At 42.3% G+C, this 18,373-nt stretch overlaps 1 protein-coding gene across 1 annotated transcript in view; it reads left to right on the forward strand.

The window, feature by feature from the left end:
• The window catches only part of LOC124613606 (ecdysone-induced protein 78C), a 212,750-nt gene that overhangs the window by 180,696 nt on the left and 13,681 nt on the right, over positions 1–18,373 (forward strand). Inside the window, exon 5 of the mRNA XM_047142320.1 lies at positions 11,552–11,708. Coding sequence (XP_046998276.1) covers positions 11,552–11,708 — 157 coding nt within the window. The remainder of the gene's footprint in view (positions 1–11,551; positions 11,709–18,373) is intronic.

Below are 18,373 nucleotides of genomic sequence, written 5' to 3' on the forward strand. Positions count from 1 at the left end.
AAAGCCATATTTATATCATTGCTGAATACTTCTGTTATCTTTAGTAATTGGTTGAGTTGTTGATTTGTTGCTGCCAGTAGTTTAAGGTCATCCATGTATAGCAAATGTGTGATTTTGTGTGGATATGTTCCAATAATATTGTATCCATAATTTGTATTATTTAGCATGTTGGATAGTGGGTTCAGAGCAAGGCAGAACCAGAAAGGACTTAATGAGTCTCCTTGGTATTCCACACTTAATCTGTATTGGCCGTGATGTGATATTTTTTGAATTTTTTTGGATATCAAGTGTGGTTTTCCAGTTTTTCATTACTATGTTTAGGAACTGTATCAATTTAGGATCTACTTTATATATTTCCAATATTTGTAGTAACCATGAGTGGGGTACACTATCAAAAGCTTTTTGGTAATCAATGTATGCATAGTGTAGCGACCTTTGTTTAGTTTTAGCTTGATATGTCACCTCTGCATCTATTATCAGTTGCTCTTTACATCCTCGTGGTCCTTTGCAACAGCCTTTTTGTTCTTCATTTATAATTTTGTTCTGTGTTGTATGTGTCATTAATTTCTGTGTAATTACTGAAGTTAATATTTTGTATATTGTTGGTAGGCATGTTATGGGGTGATATTTAGCTGGGTTTGCTGTGTCTGCTTGATCTTTAGGTTTCAGATAAGTTATTCCATGTGTAAGGGTATCAGGGAATGTGTATGGGTCTGCAATGTAACTGTTAAATAATTTAGTTAGATGTGAATGTGTTGAGGTGAACTTCTTTAGCCAGAAATTTGCTATTTTATCTTTTCCAGGGGCTTTCCAATTGTGAGTAGAATTAATTGCTTGGGTGACTTCATGTTGCAAAATTATCACTTCAGGCATTTGTGGTATCATCTTGTATGTGTCTGTTTCTGCTTGTATCCACCGTGCCTGCCTGTTATGTTGTACCGGGTTTGACCATATGTTGCTCCAGAAGTGTTCCATGTCTGTTATGTTTGGTGGATTGTCTATTTTAATGTGTGTGTCATCTATTGCCTGGTAAAATTTCTTTTGGTTTGTGTTGAATGTTTGGTTTTGTTTCCTTCCATTTTCACTTTTTTTGTATCTTCTAAGTCGTTTGGCCAATGCTTGTAATTTCTGCTTCTTTTCATCTAATTGCTCTATCGCTTCTTGTTGTGAGATTTTACCTAACCTTTTTCGTTTTTTTTCTGACATTTCATTTCTTATAAATTGTGTTAGCTGTCCGATGTCTTTTCTCAGTTTTTCTATTCTGATCTGTGGCCTGTGTTGCCATGCTGGTTTTGTGGGTTTCTTCTGTGTGTTGGTTGGTTCTGATCTCTGCCTAGTGTGTATATTTAGTGTAGTGAGTGCTCCTATGTAAACCAGTAGTTGTAACTCTTCCATAGTTGTGTTTTCATTTGTTTTGTTGTGTATGATTGTGTTGATAGTTTTTATTGTTGTTTCGACTTGTGGGTTATTTGGCGGTCTATGCAAGAATGGTCTAATGTCTGTATTTGTGTCTTTGTATTCTATATATGTCAGCTGAAATTTTTCTTCTATATCTAACATGTGTGTCACTTCGTGTTCTATTTGTACTTGTTCTGGTGGCTGTCTTAAGATTTTGTTTTCCTCTGATTGTTTAATTGATGCGTGTTGTTCTTTGTTAGTTTGCTCTTGGATGTTTGAGTCCATTACTGTATTTTCTTCTTCTTCTTCTGATTGCACATTATTTTGTTCCAGTATTTGTTGTACTTGTTGTTTGATGTTTTCTAACTCTGACTGGGGTATCCTGTTATTTTTGATTATTACATGGATCTGATCAGCTAGTCGTTGTTCTGTTAAAAATTTTAATTCTGGGTATCTGGTAATAAATGTTGTATATACTTGTGATCTGTATCCAGTTGTGTTGGTTCCTAGGTTTGTTGCTTGGTAATAACAGAACATGAGGTGTCGATTAACTTCATCTGACCATCTCATCCTCTGTCTATGTTTTCCTTCTAGGGTGGTTGCAGGAAGCATATCCTGCAAAACACCTCTATTTGTATTTAAATCATTTTCCAGTTGGCTAGCAGTGTCGTTACCATTGTGGGCGGGCATAGGGTTCAAGCGTCGTCCCCGACCATGACGGCGCTTGTCCGGGGCTTCTTTAGTTCTGTCCTGAACCAACTAATCACACTAAAAGGGGGGTTAGCCCTATTAGTGGTTTGTTCTTTTCGTCGCCTTTTACGACTGGCAGAACATACCGGAGGCCGATTCTTTTCCCGGGCCTCCACGGGGTTTATTATTATTATTATTATTATTTTGAAGGAGTTATTGTAGCATTCATTACATAGTCCACAAAAACAGCATGGCAGGTATATGATCAGACTGCTGTTATATAGATGTAATAACAACCCAACACTTGAACAAACAGCATTTAACAGATTGTAAATCACACTCTGGAGAGGCATATGCCAGTATGTGGATTTATGTTGGAAAAGACACACTGTGATTTAATAACAAAATTCAGAAAATCCTAAGTAAGTGGAAACTGTTTCACTCTTGATTCAAAAAAGAATGCACAAATGAAAACAGGAAAAAGTTTGCCGTGGGACTAGGTGAATTAATTTTATTTGCAACATTAAAATCAAACCATACCTCATATGTCTCCTTTTAATAGCACTTTAACAAGAGAAGGAAACACACATGAAACAAAGAGAAAACATGTCAGCAATTGTGCCCAAGATAGTCATTAAAAATGGTAATCACCTGCACATAGCATTACACTGAACATAACACTACGCTTCACCACTCCCCCTTAGTATCAATGATATTTTCTGTTGAATCAGACATGTTGTCCAGACTGTATAACAAAGAGTTGTGCACAGGCTGCCGATGGTACAGTAGTGGTAGCCATCAACATCTCTTAGGGCTGTCATGGACTGTGCAGCTGATCTTGGTGGAGGTTCGAGTCCTCCCACGGGCATGGGCATGTGTGTTTCTCCTTAGGATAATTTAGGTTAAGTAGTGTGTAAGCTTAGAGACTGACGACCTTAACAGTTAAGTCCCATAAGATTTCACACACATTTGAACATTTTTTTCCTTAGGGCTGATCTGTGACAGGTGGTGGAGTGGCTGGAGCGTTGATAAAGTCCATTGTGTCTGTAGATGAGTCCATACCAGTGTAGGATGCATTGAAACCTGGTTTGAACCTATGAATGGTGATGGTTATTGGTGTGCATATCACATTGACTTTGAATGTCTTTTCCTTGCTATTGATGACATGGTAAGGTCCATTGTAGTGTGGCTGCAGTAGTGTACAGCATCATGCCATATGAAAACGCAGTAGCCCCTATGTAGCTCATCAAAAACAAAAGGATCTACTGATTCCTTGGAGCAGTGGGGCACAGTCAACAGATTTGTGTACTCAGCTTTTGCACAAAATCTGATGGGTCAAAGCAGTTGTTCGGCATGTTGGCAAAGCACACACCAGCTAGACATATTGACTGACCACAAACAAGTTCAGCATTCATGGCTTTCAGGTCTTCTTTCAGTGATGCACAGACCCAGAAGGACCATAGGCAACATCTCCATCTGCTGCTTTGAGTTGTGTCATTGAAGCAACACTTTCAGTTGGTATCACATGCCAGGTAGTAAGCTGTAGTACTAATTCACTTCATACCCAGTAGGACAGCAAGTGCTTTGAACAGATGTGACTTAAACTGATTTCCCTAGTGTGTTTCAATTTGTTGATGTACACCAAAATGGGCAATCTATCCCTGGCAGAACACAGTCATGAAGGTTTTGGCAATAATGCCAGTGACTGGGAACACGTCAGACAGTGTGTAAAATGGTCAGTGACTGTAAGGCAGTAGGTGTATCCTTCCGGTGGTGAGAGAGTTCCTACGAGATCTAGATGGGCATGTTCAAATCTAAGATCTGGGGGAAGAAACATGCAAAGAGGTGACCTAACTTGCCAGCTAACTTTATTCTGTTGACAGATGGCCACTCAATGTCACGCACTGCTTGCAATATTTGTCCACATGTGGCCAGACAAAAGCTCACTTCACCATGCTGGTAGTGGCTCATACTCCAGGCTGTGGCATATTATGTAAAGAAGTGATTGCCTGTTGGCAAAAGTCAGTGGTAAAAAATGGTCATGGTTTGTTAGTGGTGATGTCACAATACAGCAGTGCAGTTGACAATGGCAGTGTAATATGGTGAACTTATAGGCCTGATGGTTGTGCCAAAAAGTCTCATAGCTCACTATCTGATTGTCATGGTGCAGTGAGAGCTTCAAAATCAACTGCATCAGTGATCACTTTGATCTAAGAGAGAGCATCAGCTAGCACGTTCAGTTCTCCTTCTGCATGAATAATATTGGTAGTAAACTGTCTGATATAGTCGAGATGCTGCAGCTAAAGTGATGATGCTTTCTCAGGACACTGGTGGAAAGCATATGTTAGTGACTTGTGATCTGTGATGAGAGTGGACTGCTGTCCCTCCAACAGTTGACAAAATTTCTTAATAGCAGCATACGCAGCACTCAGTTTGTAATCTTAGGTGGATCAGTTCTGTTGATATGGCAACAACATTTTACTAAAAAAGGCTAAGGGCTGCTAGTGTTTGATCTATTTGTTGTTGCAGTGCAGCATCAGTTGCAGTCACAGACACCTCTACCATCAGGGCAAGAGGTGCCTGTGGAACTGGGTGTGCTAACAATGTAGCTTCTGTGATGACAGTCCTTAACTTGGTAAAGGCCATCTCAGCCTCACTTTTCCTCTAGAGTTTGTCCTTAGGCTTTGGTGAACCATGCAGAATGTATTCAATGATGCAGTTAGGAAGGTATGAATGTGAACAAACTTATGTTAAAAATTGATTAGGCTGCAGAAAATTTAGTATAGCATCTGCTTTCTCTTGTTGTGGCCTGGAACTGGTAGCATTTACAAAATTAATATACTGTCAGAATGAAACATAGTTATGCAATTTTCATAAATTAATCATAAACAAAATACCTAATCTTGAATGTTGTGACCAGGTGCTTTTAAAACTGAAATCTAACAGACAATTTTACTAAAGCTGGTCTGATAGTCCCTATTAAGCACTCACCTACAGAGCAGGAGTTGCCTATCGAAAGGTCTTTCAAACACTGTTTAAACTGTTCTTTAACTGAAACCAAGCTTTTAATGGTTGCTGGCAAATTATTAAAAATGTGTGTTTCTGAATATTGATATTAGGTTCTTATGTAGATTGTTCTTATTCCTAGTATTGAGCTACTGGTTGGAAATAGACACATATTATTTGCAACACATTTTGTTAATGAATAAATGTACTGAGTAGTAATGGTTAGAACACCTCAGTTCCTTGACAGATTTCTACATGATGTTCTTGAATTTACACCACAGATGAGTCTTATTGCAAACTTTTGCATCTAAAAAATTTTGCTCAGTTTGAAAAGTTACCCCAAAATGTGATCCAGTATAACATAACAGAAAGAAAGTAAAGTATGCACATAGTGGGTCTTTTGAAAGTTTTATGACAGTGAATTAGGTTTAAACCATTTATTAATGTCGGTGAAAATTTGATTAGTAGCCATTTCTAAATCGTTACTTGATTTGCTATTTATTGCAATGTTTGTATCATCTTCAAACAGAACAAACTTACAAACAAAGCAAACTTAGCATCTGGCAACGTAACAGATGAGAGGCCATTAATGTACACAGGAAAAAGCAGAAGACCTATGATGGAACCTTGAGGAAGGGCATATGTGATTAATTCCCAACAGCTTCCTGAGCCTGGGGTCCTGGGTTCGATTCCCGGCGGGGTCAGGGATTTTCACCTGCCTCAAGATGACTGGGTGTTTGTGTTGTCCTCATCATCTCATCACCATTCATGCAAGTGGCAAAATTGGACTAAGAAAACATTGGGAATTTGTACAGGCACTGATAACTGCGCAGTTGAGTGCCCCACAATCCAAACATCATCATCATCATCATCATCATCATCATCATCATCGTCATAATTCCCAACAACACCCTTTGTTTCCTGTTAGGTAAGACTTGAACCATTTTGCAGCACTGCCAGTGACACCATAATATTCTAATTGACTTAGGAGAATACTGTAACTCACACAGTCAAAGGCTTCTTAGAGGTTTCAGAGAATGCCAGTAGTCTCTAATTTGTTATCTAATGAATTAAGTACTTTCCCATTATTTGTTTAAATGGCCTTTCCTATGTTGGAACCCTTAAAGAAACCAAACTGTTACTTGGACAATATATTATTTGCAGACAGATGCTTAAGAAGATGTCTGAACAAAACCTTTTCAAATATTTTTGAAAAAGCCGGCAGAATGTGGGTCGATGATTCAGTATCTGACACATGCAATTTTTCAACAGTTACAATTTGTGATTTTTAGGACTTCCTTATTTATGGAATAATATAATTTCCTACAACATTCTATGTGTGGATAGGTAAGAATATTCTCTACTTAGACACACAGTTCAGATGCATCTGTATTTTCATATTTGCTTAATAAACATGTTCTCAGTATGATGTGTTATTTCTTGTTGACAACCCTACATGCAATACGAAGACCAATACTGCAATACTGTAAAGTTTCTATCCAGTTATGTGATGTGCAACTGTATTTTACTTGCAGTCTCAACCTTTTTCAGAAATGTTTACTACAAACTTTAACAAGAATATTATCTGTATTGCTATTTCATCCACATCAATTACCATTTAAAACACACACACACACACACACACACACAACACATACACTCTCTCTCTCTCTCTCTCTCTCTCTCTCTCTCTCTCTCTCTCTCTCTCTCTAACAAACATTATTCCACTGAAAAAATAGTTGTTACACACACACACACACACACACACACACACACACACACACACACTCTCTCTCTCTCTCTCTCTCTCTCTCTCTCTCTCCTCTCTAACAAATAACACAAGTATTGAACAATTAAAAAAGGTATGGACTGCACAGGATGTAACAGGTATAAGTGCAGATATTTTTATTAGTGACTGAGAATGGTTTACTGAACAACATTATATCAGTATTTATGTTATTTGCTGACTTATAATTACAGCTGTTAGAAACAGTATGTTTTTAGATTGGTTAGTATCTCCAACTACATGTGGCAAGAGCAAGTCATTAATGCTTATTTTCTCCTGGGCAGCAGGTCAGGTATTGAAGTGTGAATGCGTGGATGCAAAACAGTTAGCCAATACTGACGGGCATAGTCTACTTAGTGGTGCATTTATGACCATGTAGAAAACATCAGGTAGTAAATTATGATGCATGTTTGTGGGAAGAGTATTCAACACAGAGAAAAAACAAGCAACACACTGATGTGTGTACATATTAAGGTATCATTCATAAAAGTATCTGCACTTATACCCATTACACCCTTTATGTGAACTGTCACACCATAAAAAAACTTTATTTTGAAATTTAGATTTATTTGTAAGACCTTAAAGGTCTCCCAGCCTGGTGGTTAACACTTCATATACTTCTGTGGCATAGAGCGCCATAAAAATTGATATTTGTTCTGTGCGGAAGTGTGCTATCTTTGAGGAGAGGGCTTTGGAGAGCATGTTGGACGCTAACGGTAGTTAGCCTCCGGACTTGTATCTGTGTAGACGCTAAGTGTGAATAAATCTGTATATGAGAGAATTCTAGTTGTTTACCTACAACTATACCATATTCCCTCACTGGTGACCCCGACGTGATCTGAACACGCAATCATGCGCTCGAAGGTGCAAAGTACTTCTCTGTTTTGGACTGTAAGCACGCATTTCATCAGATTCCTATGGCTCAGGAGGACATTGAAAAGACTGCCATAACCACTCCCTTCAGGCTGTTCCAATACAAATTTATGCTGTTTGGGTTGAAAAATGCACCCCAAACGTGGCAGCGTTTCATCAATCAAACTTTATGCCATCTAGACTTTTGTTTCGTATATATGGACGACATATTGGTTTTTGCTTCTACTTTAGAACAGAGTGAGGAGCGTGTTCAAGTCGTGACAGATATTTTAGCAGCTGCTGGTATTGAACTGAACAATAAAAAGACTCAATTGCACCAGTCATCCGTCACATTCCTAAGTTATGTTGTGTCATCGGACGGTCTGACACCACCACAGGACAAGATCAAGCCTGTTCTCGAGATGCTACGCTCTCAGACCTACAGGGAATTATGCAGGTTCATCAGAACAGTTAATTATTACCGGAAACATTTGCCAGCCGCTTCTGAGGTGCAGGCTCCTCTCACAGATGCTCTCGCTGGCCCACAAACTTCTGGCACCCACCAGGTACCATGGACACCAGACATGGACAAGGCATTTAATGAACTCAAACAGCTGTTGGCCTCCGCTGTCACTATTGCTCACCCACGGGCGGACGCCACAATGTTTATCACTACTGACGCTAGTGACAATGCTATCGGCACAGTACTGAGTCAGACATACAACGATGTTACGACCCCCCTGCAGTTTTTCTCAAAAAAGCTAAACAACGCGCAGAAGAAATACTCAGCATTCGACAGAGAACTACTTGCAGTTTACGAGGCCATAAGACACTTCAGAACTGATGTTGAGGGACGAGATTTCTATGTGCTCACTGATCACAAGCTGTTGGTTCCTGCCATAAAAAATCCTGTGGCTGATCCGCCCCCACGACGCTTTCGTCACATCGATTACATCTTGCAATTTACAAATGACATTCGCTACATCCGAGGAGCGGACAATGTGGTCGCTGATTTTCTCGCACGTGTTGGTGCTGTCACAACCTTAATTGACTTAACAGACCTACCTCGGTTGCAATCGGCAGACCCCGATACCATGCAGTTAATTTCAGACCACAGCTCCTCTCTCCAACCGGTACGCTCTACTTTCCCTGGCATATCTGACTTAGTGTGGTGTGATGAATTGACTGGTACATTGTGGCCATTCATTCCTAAGCCCCTTCAACGCCAGGTCTTTGAAAAACAACACACATTAGCACACCCCGGTGTCAAAGCCTCCACCCGTCTGGTAGCTGAACGGTTTGTCTGGAGAAACATGCACGGTGACTGTCAGTCTTGGGCAAGGGCATGCATGGTGTGTCAACAGAACAAAGTTTCCAGGCACACTTCTCCACCCCTTGGCTGTTTTGCCCAACCTCCAGACCGGTTTCACCATGTTCATGTCGACCTCGTAGGCCCTTTGCCCCCCTCCGAGGGTTTCCGTTACTTGTTTACAGCTATTGACAGGATGACTCGGTAGGCTGAGGCTGTGCCTGTTCCAAACATTACCTCTGAGACAGTAAGTCGAGCATTCTTAGATTTGTGGATCTCTAGATTTGGCTCACCTGTTTACCTCACCACTGACCAGGGGCAACAATTCGAGTCTTCATTTTTCTCTGACTTATGTAAAATGTGTGGTATTGTCAAAATTCATACTTCTGCATACCACCCCCAAAGCAATGGGCTTGTCGAGCGATGGCATCGCACCCTGAAGTCTGCCCTGCGTTGCCATGACTCACTATGGACAGAGGCACTGCCCTTCATGCTTCTTGGCCTTCGTGCAACTTTCAAGGAAGACTTCAAGGGGTCCGTAGCCGAGTTTGTATATGGCCAACCTCTGGTTTTGCCTGGAGAATTAGTCACTCCGATCCCACTTCCACAGCCCTCTGAACTCCCTTCACTTCTCGAGCAGGTGCGCTTGCACTGCAGCAAAATTCAGCCGCCACCTCCGGCTGCTCATACACCTCCGCGCATGTACGTACCGCGCACGCTAGACTCTTGTGAGTATGTGTTTCTCACAGATGACTCAGTCAAAGCCCCACTTCAGTCACCCTACACAGGTCCTTACAAGGTCATCAAACGCTCTGAGAATAACATGGATCTCCTCATAAAAGACTCTGTAACCACGGTCTCACTCAACTGAGTGAAACCAGCTTTCATTGAGCCTCAGGTGAACCTCCCTGATTCTGCCCCTATTTCTCCCACTCCTGCTTCGAGTGGCCATCCATCTTCCCACACCATGCATTTGGGTATTGATTTTCCACAGCGTGTTTCTCTGCCGAGCACTGCTCCTTCTCCGCATTCATCTAATTCAAGTGGCCAATCTTTTCGGGGCTTCACTCCTCACAGCCCTCGCAGTCGAACTGCCAACCACTCGGATTCTACCATTGTGTACCATCTTCGTGTGACAGCTCTTTGTCACGCCGTTCAACCCACGCTGGCTCCTCGTTGCCTTCGGTCACGCTCCCTCGTCTGTCAGCTGATCGCCCGAGGTTGTCTCCTGCACAGTCTAGTGCACCTGCCACCCCCCTCTTAGCAGATGCTTCCCCCTGCCATGGCTTTCCCACACCTCCCTGCCTCCCTACCATTGCTTGTATAGGTGCCATCCAAGAATTCACAACACATGTACACCCTGATGACATACATAAATTATTTGTTGTCGTAGATTGCGATACAGTGTGTGTGGTACTCGCATGTGACAATATTGAGGGAGGAAGTGCAGAATCTCGTGTGGTGCACCGCTTTAAATTGAGCAGAAGTGCTGCATGTGGCAATTTGCGTGCCTTTGTTAGGCCTTCTGGCAAGGTGATTCTCCGTCTGCCGGCTGACGAAGTGCTACACCTTCACTCCAGGACGGGACATCGTCTTCAGCCGCCGGCGTCGCTTGCTGACTTCACCGTCGACGTACCGGGCTTCAACCCCCCCGGTCTCCTACCAGTCGACCGCTTCCGCCTGACGCAGAAGAACTGTGCATTACCTTCCTAACTTCTCACCCCCCCCCCCCATTCACAGGGCCGTACTCCATACTGCGCGGGGGGTGGGGGGGGGGGGCTATGTGGCGTAGAGCGCCATAAAAATCGATATTTGTTCTGTGCGTAAGTGTGCTATCTTTGAGGAGAGGGCTTTGGAGAGCATGTTGGATGCTAACGGCAGTTAGCCTCCGGACTTGTATCTGTGTAGACGCTAAGTGTGAATAAATCTGTATATGAGAGAATTCTAGTTGTTTACCTACAACTATACCATATTCCCTCACTTCAAATGTCTGTAACAACATATTTAATTGTATACAAGACCCTCTTTTCCAGACTTCCAGTACAATATAAGAGAATACTAGTGATACTGAGGGCAGCCAGTTGTAGAAATCACTATGAGAGCCGACAATGAATAAAAATCACCAGAAGTAATGACCAGATTTGAGAAGTATATAAATGTATAGAGAATATTAAAGCATTAATCATTTTTCTTCTGTAGAAGATGAATCATCTGATTGTGCACAGCTTCCTCTATCAATGTTTAAAAAGCTGTAGCAATTGAATTAAATCTGCCAGAACTTTAAAGCATACAGTTGTATTAATGACAAAGAAACCAGCAGAGTGATTATATAGACTGTATCAGTTTCTTGATGTTTACTGTTCATGAACAATTATAACAAACAAACTAAGTATATCTACTCATCAATAAATATGAAGCAATAAATTGCAAACCACATTATACAATTGTATGATTTATCTCAGCATTCTGGTTAGTATCATTTGAAAAACTCATTGACTATTACGTTTCAGGTTTCTGTGGCAGGTGGAACAAGTACGGAAACATCTGAGGTTGCCTCATCAACTGCTGAGTCTTTGGAACAGCATCGTGTATGGCTTTGGCAGCAGTTTGCTCAGCATGTGACACCCAGTGTGCAAAGGGTTGTTGAATTTGCCAAAAGAGTGCCAGGTGGGTTCTTAAGCCAGTTGCAAAAACCAATATATAACTGTCACACTTGTTCAGATGAAGACCCAATGAGACACAACAAACTTTAGTTTTGTAAAGGATCTCTTCAGAGAAAACTGTATTCAGTTTCATCAATAAAATTGTATAGGTACTGTGTTGTAAAATGTGTCCAGGGGAAATTATCTGCACTTTGCAAAAACTTTTGACTGTACTAAATGTATAAAAACTTGACTTACTTAGACTCTATTAAATATTACAGGACAATGAGTTGTTATAACAGGAGCAGGTATAAAAATAAATTCAGAATTGTTAAAAATCAAATCTGGACTGGACCACTGATTTTACTTGATTTACATAGATGAGCTCTCATTTTCAGTTAATAGCTACAAAAAAGATAGTGATGTCCATCAGTGATACGAACACCCTGATTTTGGAAAAGATAGATTGCTACTTACAGTAAAAAAAGACACATCAAGTTGCAGACAGGCACGATTAAAAGGCACTCACATGAAGCTTTCAGCCATAGTCTTCATCAGTAAAGAGAAAACACACACACACACACACACACACACACACACACACACACACACACACACACACACACACACAGCACCACAGGCCAGAATGCAACATCATGTGAGACCTGGAGGGGTGGGGAAGGGAAAGGGAAGGGGAAGGGATAGTAGTGTACAAGAGGGGAGAGAGACAAATGCTGTCTGTTGGAGTGTGCAGGGACTAGACTCCAACAGGCACAGTGTCAGGAGGTTGTGGGGCAAGGGGATGGGGGGGGGGGGGAGGGGAAAAAGAAACAAAAAATGAGAGGAGTGGGAAAAGATGGGTAGATGCATTGGCAGAGGCCTGCAAATAAATGGGATGATAGGACATAGGGGGTAGAAACTGTTGGGTGCAGGATGGAGTGACAGTATGTTACCATAGGTTGAGGCCAGGATGATTACTGAAGTGGAGAATGTGTTGTAAGGATAACTCCCTTCTGTGCAGTTCAGAAATGCTGGAGGTGGAGGGATGGATCCACATGGCTTGGGTAGTGAAGCAACCACTGAAATTAAGTATTTTATGTCAAGCTGCATGTTGTGCCACAGGGTGGTCTACTTTGCTCTAGACAACAGCTTGGCGGTGGGCATTTGTCCTGGTGGACAACTAGTTGGTAGTCATACCAATATAACAAGCGGTACAATTATTGCAGCAGAGCTTGCAAATGACATGGCTGCTTTCACAGGTGACCCAACCCCTGATGGGACAGCCTGGCTACCCATGTATGGCATATCTGCAGTGACAAAAACTCCCTTGCTCAGTATGCTGAGAGTCTCACTGAGGCCTTCACAGACAGGTGCTATCCCCCAGACCTAGTCCACAAACAGATCTCCCATGCCATTTTCCCATACAATCCCAATCCTCCCACCAACCCCAAAAACCAGCTACATAGGGTGCCCCCTTCATTACCCAGTACCACCCCGGACTGGAAAAACTGAACCACATCCTTCACCATGGCTTTGGTTACCTATCATCGTGCCCAGAAATGAGAGACATCTTACCTGAAATACTTCCCACCCCTCCTAAAGTGGTGTTCCATCACCCACCCAACCTCCACAACATCCTAGTCCATCCCTATGCCACTCTCAACCCAACTCCTTGTCACAAGGATCATATCTCTCTGGAAGACCCAGGTGCAAAACCTGACCAATTCACCCATCCAGCACTCCCTATTCCAGTCCTGTCACAGGTTATCCTACCCCATCAAGGGCTGGGCCACCTGTTAAAGCAGCCATGGCATTTATCAGCTCTGCTGCAATCATTGTAGAGTTTTTTGTATTGGTATGACAACCAACTAGCTGTCCACAAGCAGGAATGGCCACTGCCAAACTGTGACCAAGAGCAAAGTACACCAACCTGTGGCACAACATGCAACTGAACAAAACACACTTCATTTCAATGGCTGCTTCACTACTCGAGCCATCTGGATCCTTCCCTCCACCACCAGCTTTTCTGAACTGCAGAGATGGGAGATATCCTTACAGCACATTCTGCACTCCCATAATTATCCTGACCCCAACCTCAGGGTAAGGGGTAAGATACTGTCCCCACACCCTCCATCCAACAGTTTCCACCCCCTGTGTCCTATCATCTCCTCCCCATTCTTGCCTCCCATCCTGCTTATCTGCAGCCCTCTGCCAACGCATCCATCCGTCTTTCCCTGCTCCTCTCATTTTGTGTTCCTTTTTTTTTCCCACCAGCCTGCCCCACAACCTCCTGACACTGCACCTCTCGGGGTCTAGGTCCTGCACACTCCACTAGACGGTGTTTGTCTCTCTCTCCACCTGTACAGTACTGTCCCTTCCCTTTTCCCTTCCCTTCCCCTTCAGATTGCTGCTTGCATCCCATGTGATGTTACATCCAGCCTGAGATTCTGGAGTTGGCAGTCATGTGTGCATGAGGTGTGCTTGCTTGTGGATGTGTGAATTTTGTGTGTCTCTCTCTTTACTGTTGAAGGCTGTGGCCAAAAGCTTCATGTGAGTATATTTTAAATGTGCCTGTTTGAAATATCCTGATGTGATGGTCTAATTTCACAATATGAGATATAATTTTAAAAAATCATGAATCAATTGTAGAACTGATTCACAACTATGAGTTTATATATTTTTAAAGCCTAAAGATAATGATGGATGTTAATGGATAGAAAATAAAGGAGTGATTGATAACTTCAGTAGGAAAAGTTGAGAAGCAAGAAATAGGAAAATATGAATGAGATGTATAGGTGTTCAAAGGGAAAGGCATACATAAAGTCCAATCAATACAGACACAAGTTGCTGGAGAAAACTCACAAATAACAAGATTATTCATGCAATAACTATAGACAAGAATGGCACTGATCATGAAAAAGAAATGAAATTTATATTTCTACCTGTTATTAGTTTGTGGTGACTATCATTTGTGGATCAACTACTGAAAGTCTGACTAAACTGCTGCAATGGTCAGTGACATAATCTTTGACTCAGTCTGTTTCCTCTCATCATTCTGACTGTTAGTGAGTTACAGCTTTATATTAGTGCATTGTGATAAATATGTTTCATTACCTAAAGTGGTCATGTGTCATTATATTCACCATGTTCACTCTTTGCTGATCCCAAAATATTTCTTTTGTTCACAAAAGACATGTTATGCATTATCAGTTTCATGCTAAGATCTGTAAGCAATGGATCACTTGCCGCATTGTGACTTGAACTCTACATTCCCAGCACTTTGACTGCAAAGCACAAAACTCTGCCTTCATCACATTTCCCAGATTCATGTACCAATTACATTCACTTCATAGTGGTGTTCCAGTGCCTAACCTCACCTGTCGGACAGCACCATGGTGAAAACACAGATACTCATGCCAGTATGTTCTAAACCACACATGTGTTTTCAGCTTCATTTAGCCTATCTAGACTGTGTGCCACATAATTTAAAGCGTGTAGTCACATCACCTCATCAGCTTGCCTCACCTGCCTCCATCTCCACTGGTTCAGCAGCCTGTGAATTCTGTTTATCTGCACATGGTGCAATGTTCTACTGGCCCATCCAAACTGTTTCCTACAAAGTTCCCGAACCACTCTCTGGTGACCACAGTTGACCCATCTGCACTGGTTGGGTTACCTTCCACACCAACCATGCCATGTGTGATGTGTGGACAGGGCCCGCCCACCAACCTCACAGGCCTTCAGTGGCGCACCGCATCCTCTGCATACCTTGTCTGCTGCTCTGCATCACAATTCTGCCACTGACAGTGTCCCTCCTCAACTATCTACCCCTTTGCCATCAGCTCATCAGCCCATGCCCTACCCTGTTTTTCTGCAGTATATTCCTGCAGACATATTTCCCAAACTTCCCTGGCTGCACAGAGAGACCTAAAAACATGGTTTGCCTTGGTGGACAACACAGCTCATGGGACTGCTCAATTACATCACAGCCCACTCCATATCCTGCATATCCACTGTGATTGTAACACATGAGCTTTGGCAATGCAGGAAGGACCCATCACTCCCCAGCAGCTTCCCAAACTCAACATAAGGGCCAATCTAGATGCCATGGCTCATGGTGATGCTACAGGGCACTGTTACTCACATCACTCCTCCCAGCAACAGACTCTATGTCTTGGACTACACCAGAAACCTCACATTTTTAGCCAACATCAGGTGGATGCCATTGTAATTCCTCACCCTTGTGTTCCTTCAAGCCTTCTTCCTTGTGCCAGAGTTACGGTTCCCTTGAAGCCTGCATGTTGCTGATTTAGATGGCCCGATTCTCAGGATCGATTTCCTTAAGCATTTTGGTCTCTCTCCCGACCTGCTTTTGGATGCCTTACTCTATCATGCAATTGACACATGCCTTCCTGGCTCCTTGGCCCCTCCTCCCCCCTCCCCATCCCCCACCTATGGTTCAGTATGACCCCCTATTTCACACTACCCCTGAGTGCTCCCATTTGACAGCTAAGCTCATCAGTTCATTAGCTGAGCATCGGACTCAGCACTACAAGATTGACACAACAATATTCTTCATTAGCTGATCGCCAATGCATCAGCCAACCTCGCATGTGCTCTTCACATGGTCAACAGCCTCTCCACTTTATGGCCACCGGTTCTGCATCCGCATCTCTCACTCCCTCAATTCCAACCATTCTTAATTTAATTCAGGACATTCAGACTATCGTTCAGGTACTTCTATCTCATCTTGATATGTATGTGTTCCCCCCATGTACTCAAACTTCTCTCATTGGTGTGATCGCAAATGGTACCTGCCATAGGTTATCCACTACAGAGTGTCCCCCAGATCGTTACAAGGCTTGATGCCTAACCGCTAAAAAACTGCGTCATATGAAAGCAGCCATTCATGGACTCTTAAATGCCAGTTGTTCAAGGAATATTGCAAGCTCAATACTTGTATCATTGTGGTCAACTAACCTACTCCCAACGTACAATTCTTTACTCAACAACTCAACAGCACTTAGATTTTTAATGTGACTGACTGTCACAAAGCGCATTCAAATCCCCATGTACAAAGACAACATACCAAAAAAAGCTATCATTATGCCATTTGGCTTGTTTTAATACTGCTTTACACCATACACCCTCAAGAACACCACTCATATGTGGCAACAGTTTATTGACTCCATACTTTTTCCCCTATCTTTTCGCTATATCTATCTTGACAATATTCTCATCACTTAACACAGGTCCTTATAGTACTTGCTGACCATGATGGGGAGGTTAACCATGAGAAATCACAACTGTGCTGTGCTAGTGTTACCAAGGGAATCCATCTGACATCATACCATGTTGCATTTACCAATGAGCAGCCGTTACCAGAGACCTAAGCCTTTGCTACTCCTTACCGAGTTTGTCAAAGACTCTGACCTCCTTTTCCTTGCCAAGCTCCCTGCCTTAGTCAAGCTTGTCCATTCACACACTGCCAACATCTGCACTTCACTTCTGTATGCTCAAACCATACTGTGAGTGTTCATATGCACAAGACCTAGAACAATGATAGTTCATTATATTCTGAGATGACATGGTCCAGGCAGGATTACAATTTCCTTACTTTGGCCCCACAGTTTGCTTCAGTGCATGAATAACATTTTACATATTTGCCTCAATGGGAAACATCAGACCATGTCACTTAACTGAGTTAAATTCTGCTTGGACCCCTTCATAAGGACCCTCTGTCAATATCCGGTTCCGAGATGGCATCCATGGACATGCCTTCGCCTATGACCAGTTGTCTTCCAAGTTCACCTTTTCCTGTTTATTCACTGGTGCCAGTACTCCATTTGATTACTCCCTGCTGAACAATGTGCCCTCTTCCTGTGTAATCTGTATACTGTTGTCACCTCACTCTTCTCCCAGTGTTTCCATCTTCACAGCTGACATATCTGCATTTTGCTTTGAGGGTCTCTCTCTTCAACTCTGAGACAGCACCATGTTCATTCTCCTTGCTGCTCCACATACACTCAATGATTCAGCAACTGTCCACATCACTCTTCTTTCCTCCTTTCACACAATGCTGATAAAGACAACATAATGGTTTCTGTCAACAACAACAGTCACCTCTCTATCACATCCCACTTATCGCACAACCTTCCTCTACAGTGTGGGACCCAACAATCCCTCTCTCTCAACCAGGCCAACCTCTGCTTTGTCCTCACTGCCTGTGGCACTATGTGGTCTCTAGGATCTGCAACATCGCACTGCCTCCGGCCTTGAGACATTGATAGTCGAACTAAACTGCCGCAGAGCTCAGAGTGATATCATCTTTGACTCAGTCTGTTTTCTCTCGCCATTGTGATCATTAGTAAATTACAAACTTGCATCAATATATCATAATAAATACATTTCATTGCATAAAGTGGTTGCATGTTATTATACCCACCAAGTATAGTGCCTCTTTCCCAGAAACTTCAAGGCAAGTAAGATAAGGTCCCTCATGAAAACGCAATACACTAAATTAATCATGAGGTCTCTGTTAAATGCTTGAAAATTCCTGAGACTTCTTAAGGCTGTTGTAGAACTGAGAAAATCAACATAAGTTAAAAATCATGTCAAATTGTTAAGCCTATTTAGAATCCTGAGGTGAAAAACATACAGAATATACTGAATGAACCGGATACAAATGCA

Source organism: Schistocerca americana, chromosome 4 (assembly GCF_021461395.2).
Source record: "Schistocerca americana isolate TAMUIC-IGC-003095 chromosome 4, iqSchAmer2.1, whole genome shotgun sequence".
In the NCBI taxonomy this organism is placed as follows: domain Eukaryota; kingdom Metazoa; phylum Arthropoda; class Insecta; order Orthoptera; family Acrididae; genus Schistocerca; species Schistocerca americana.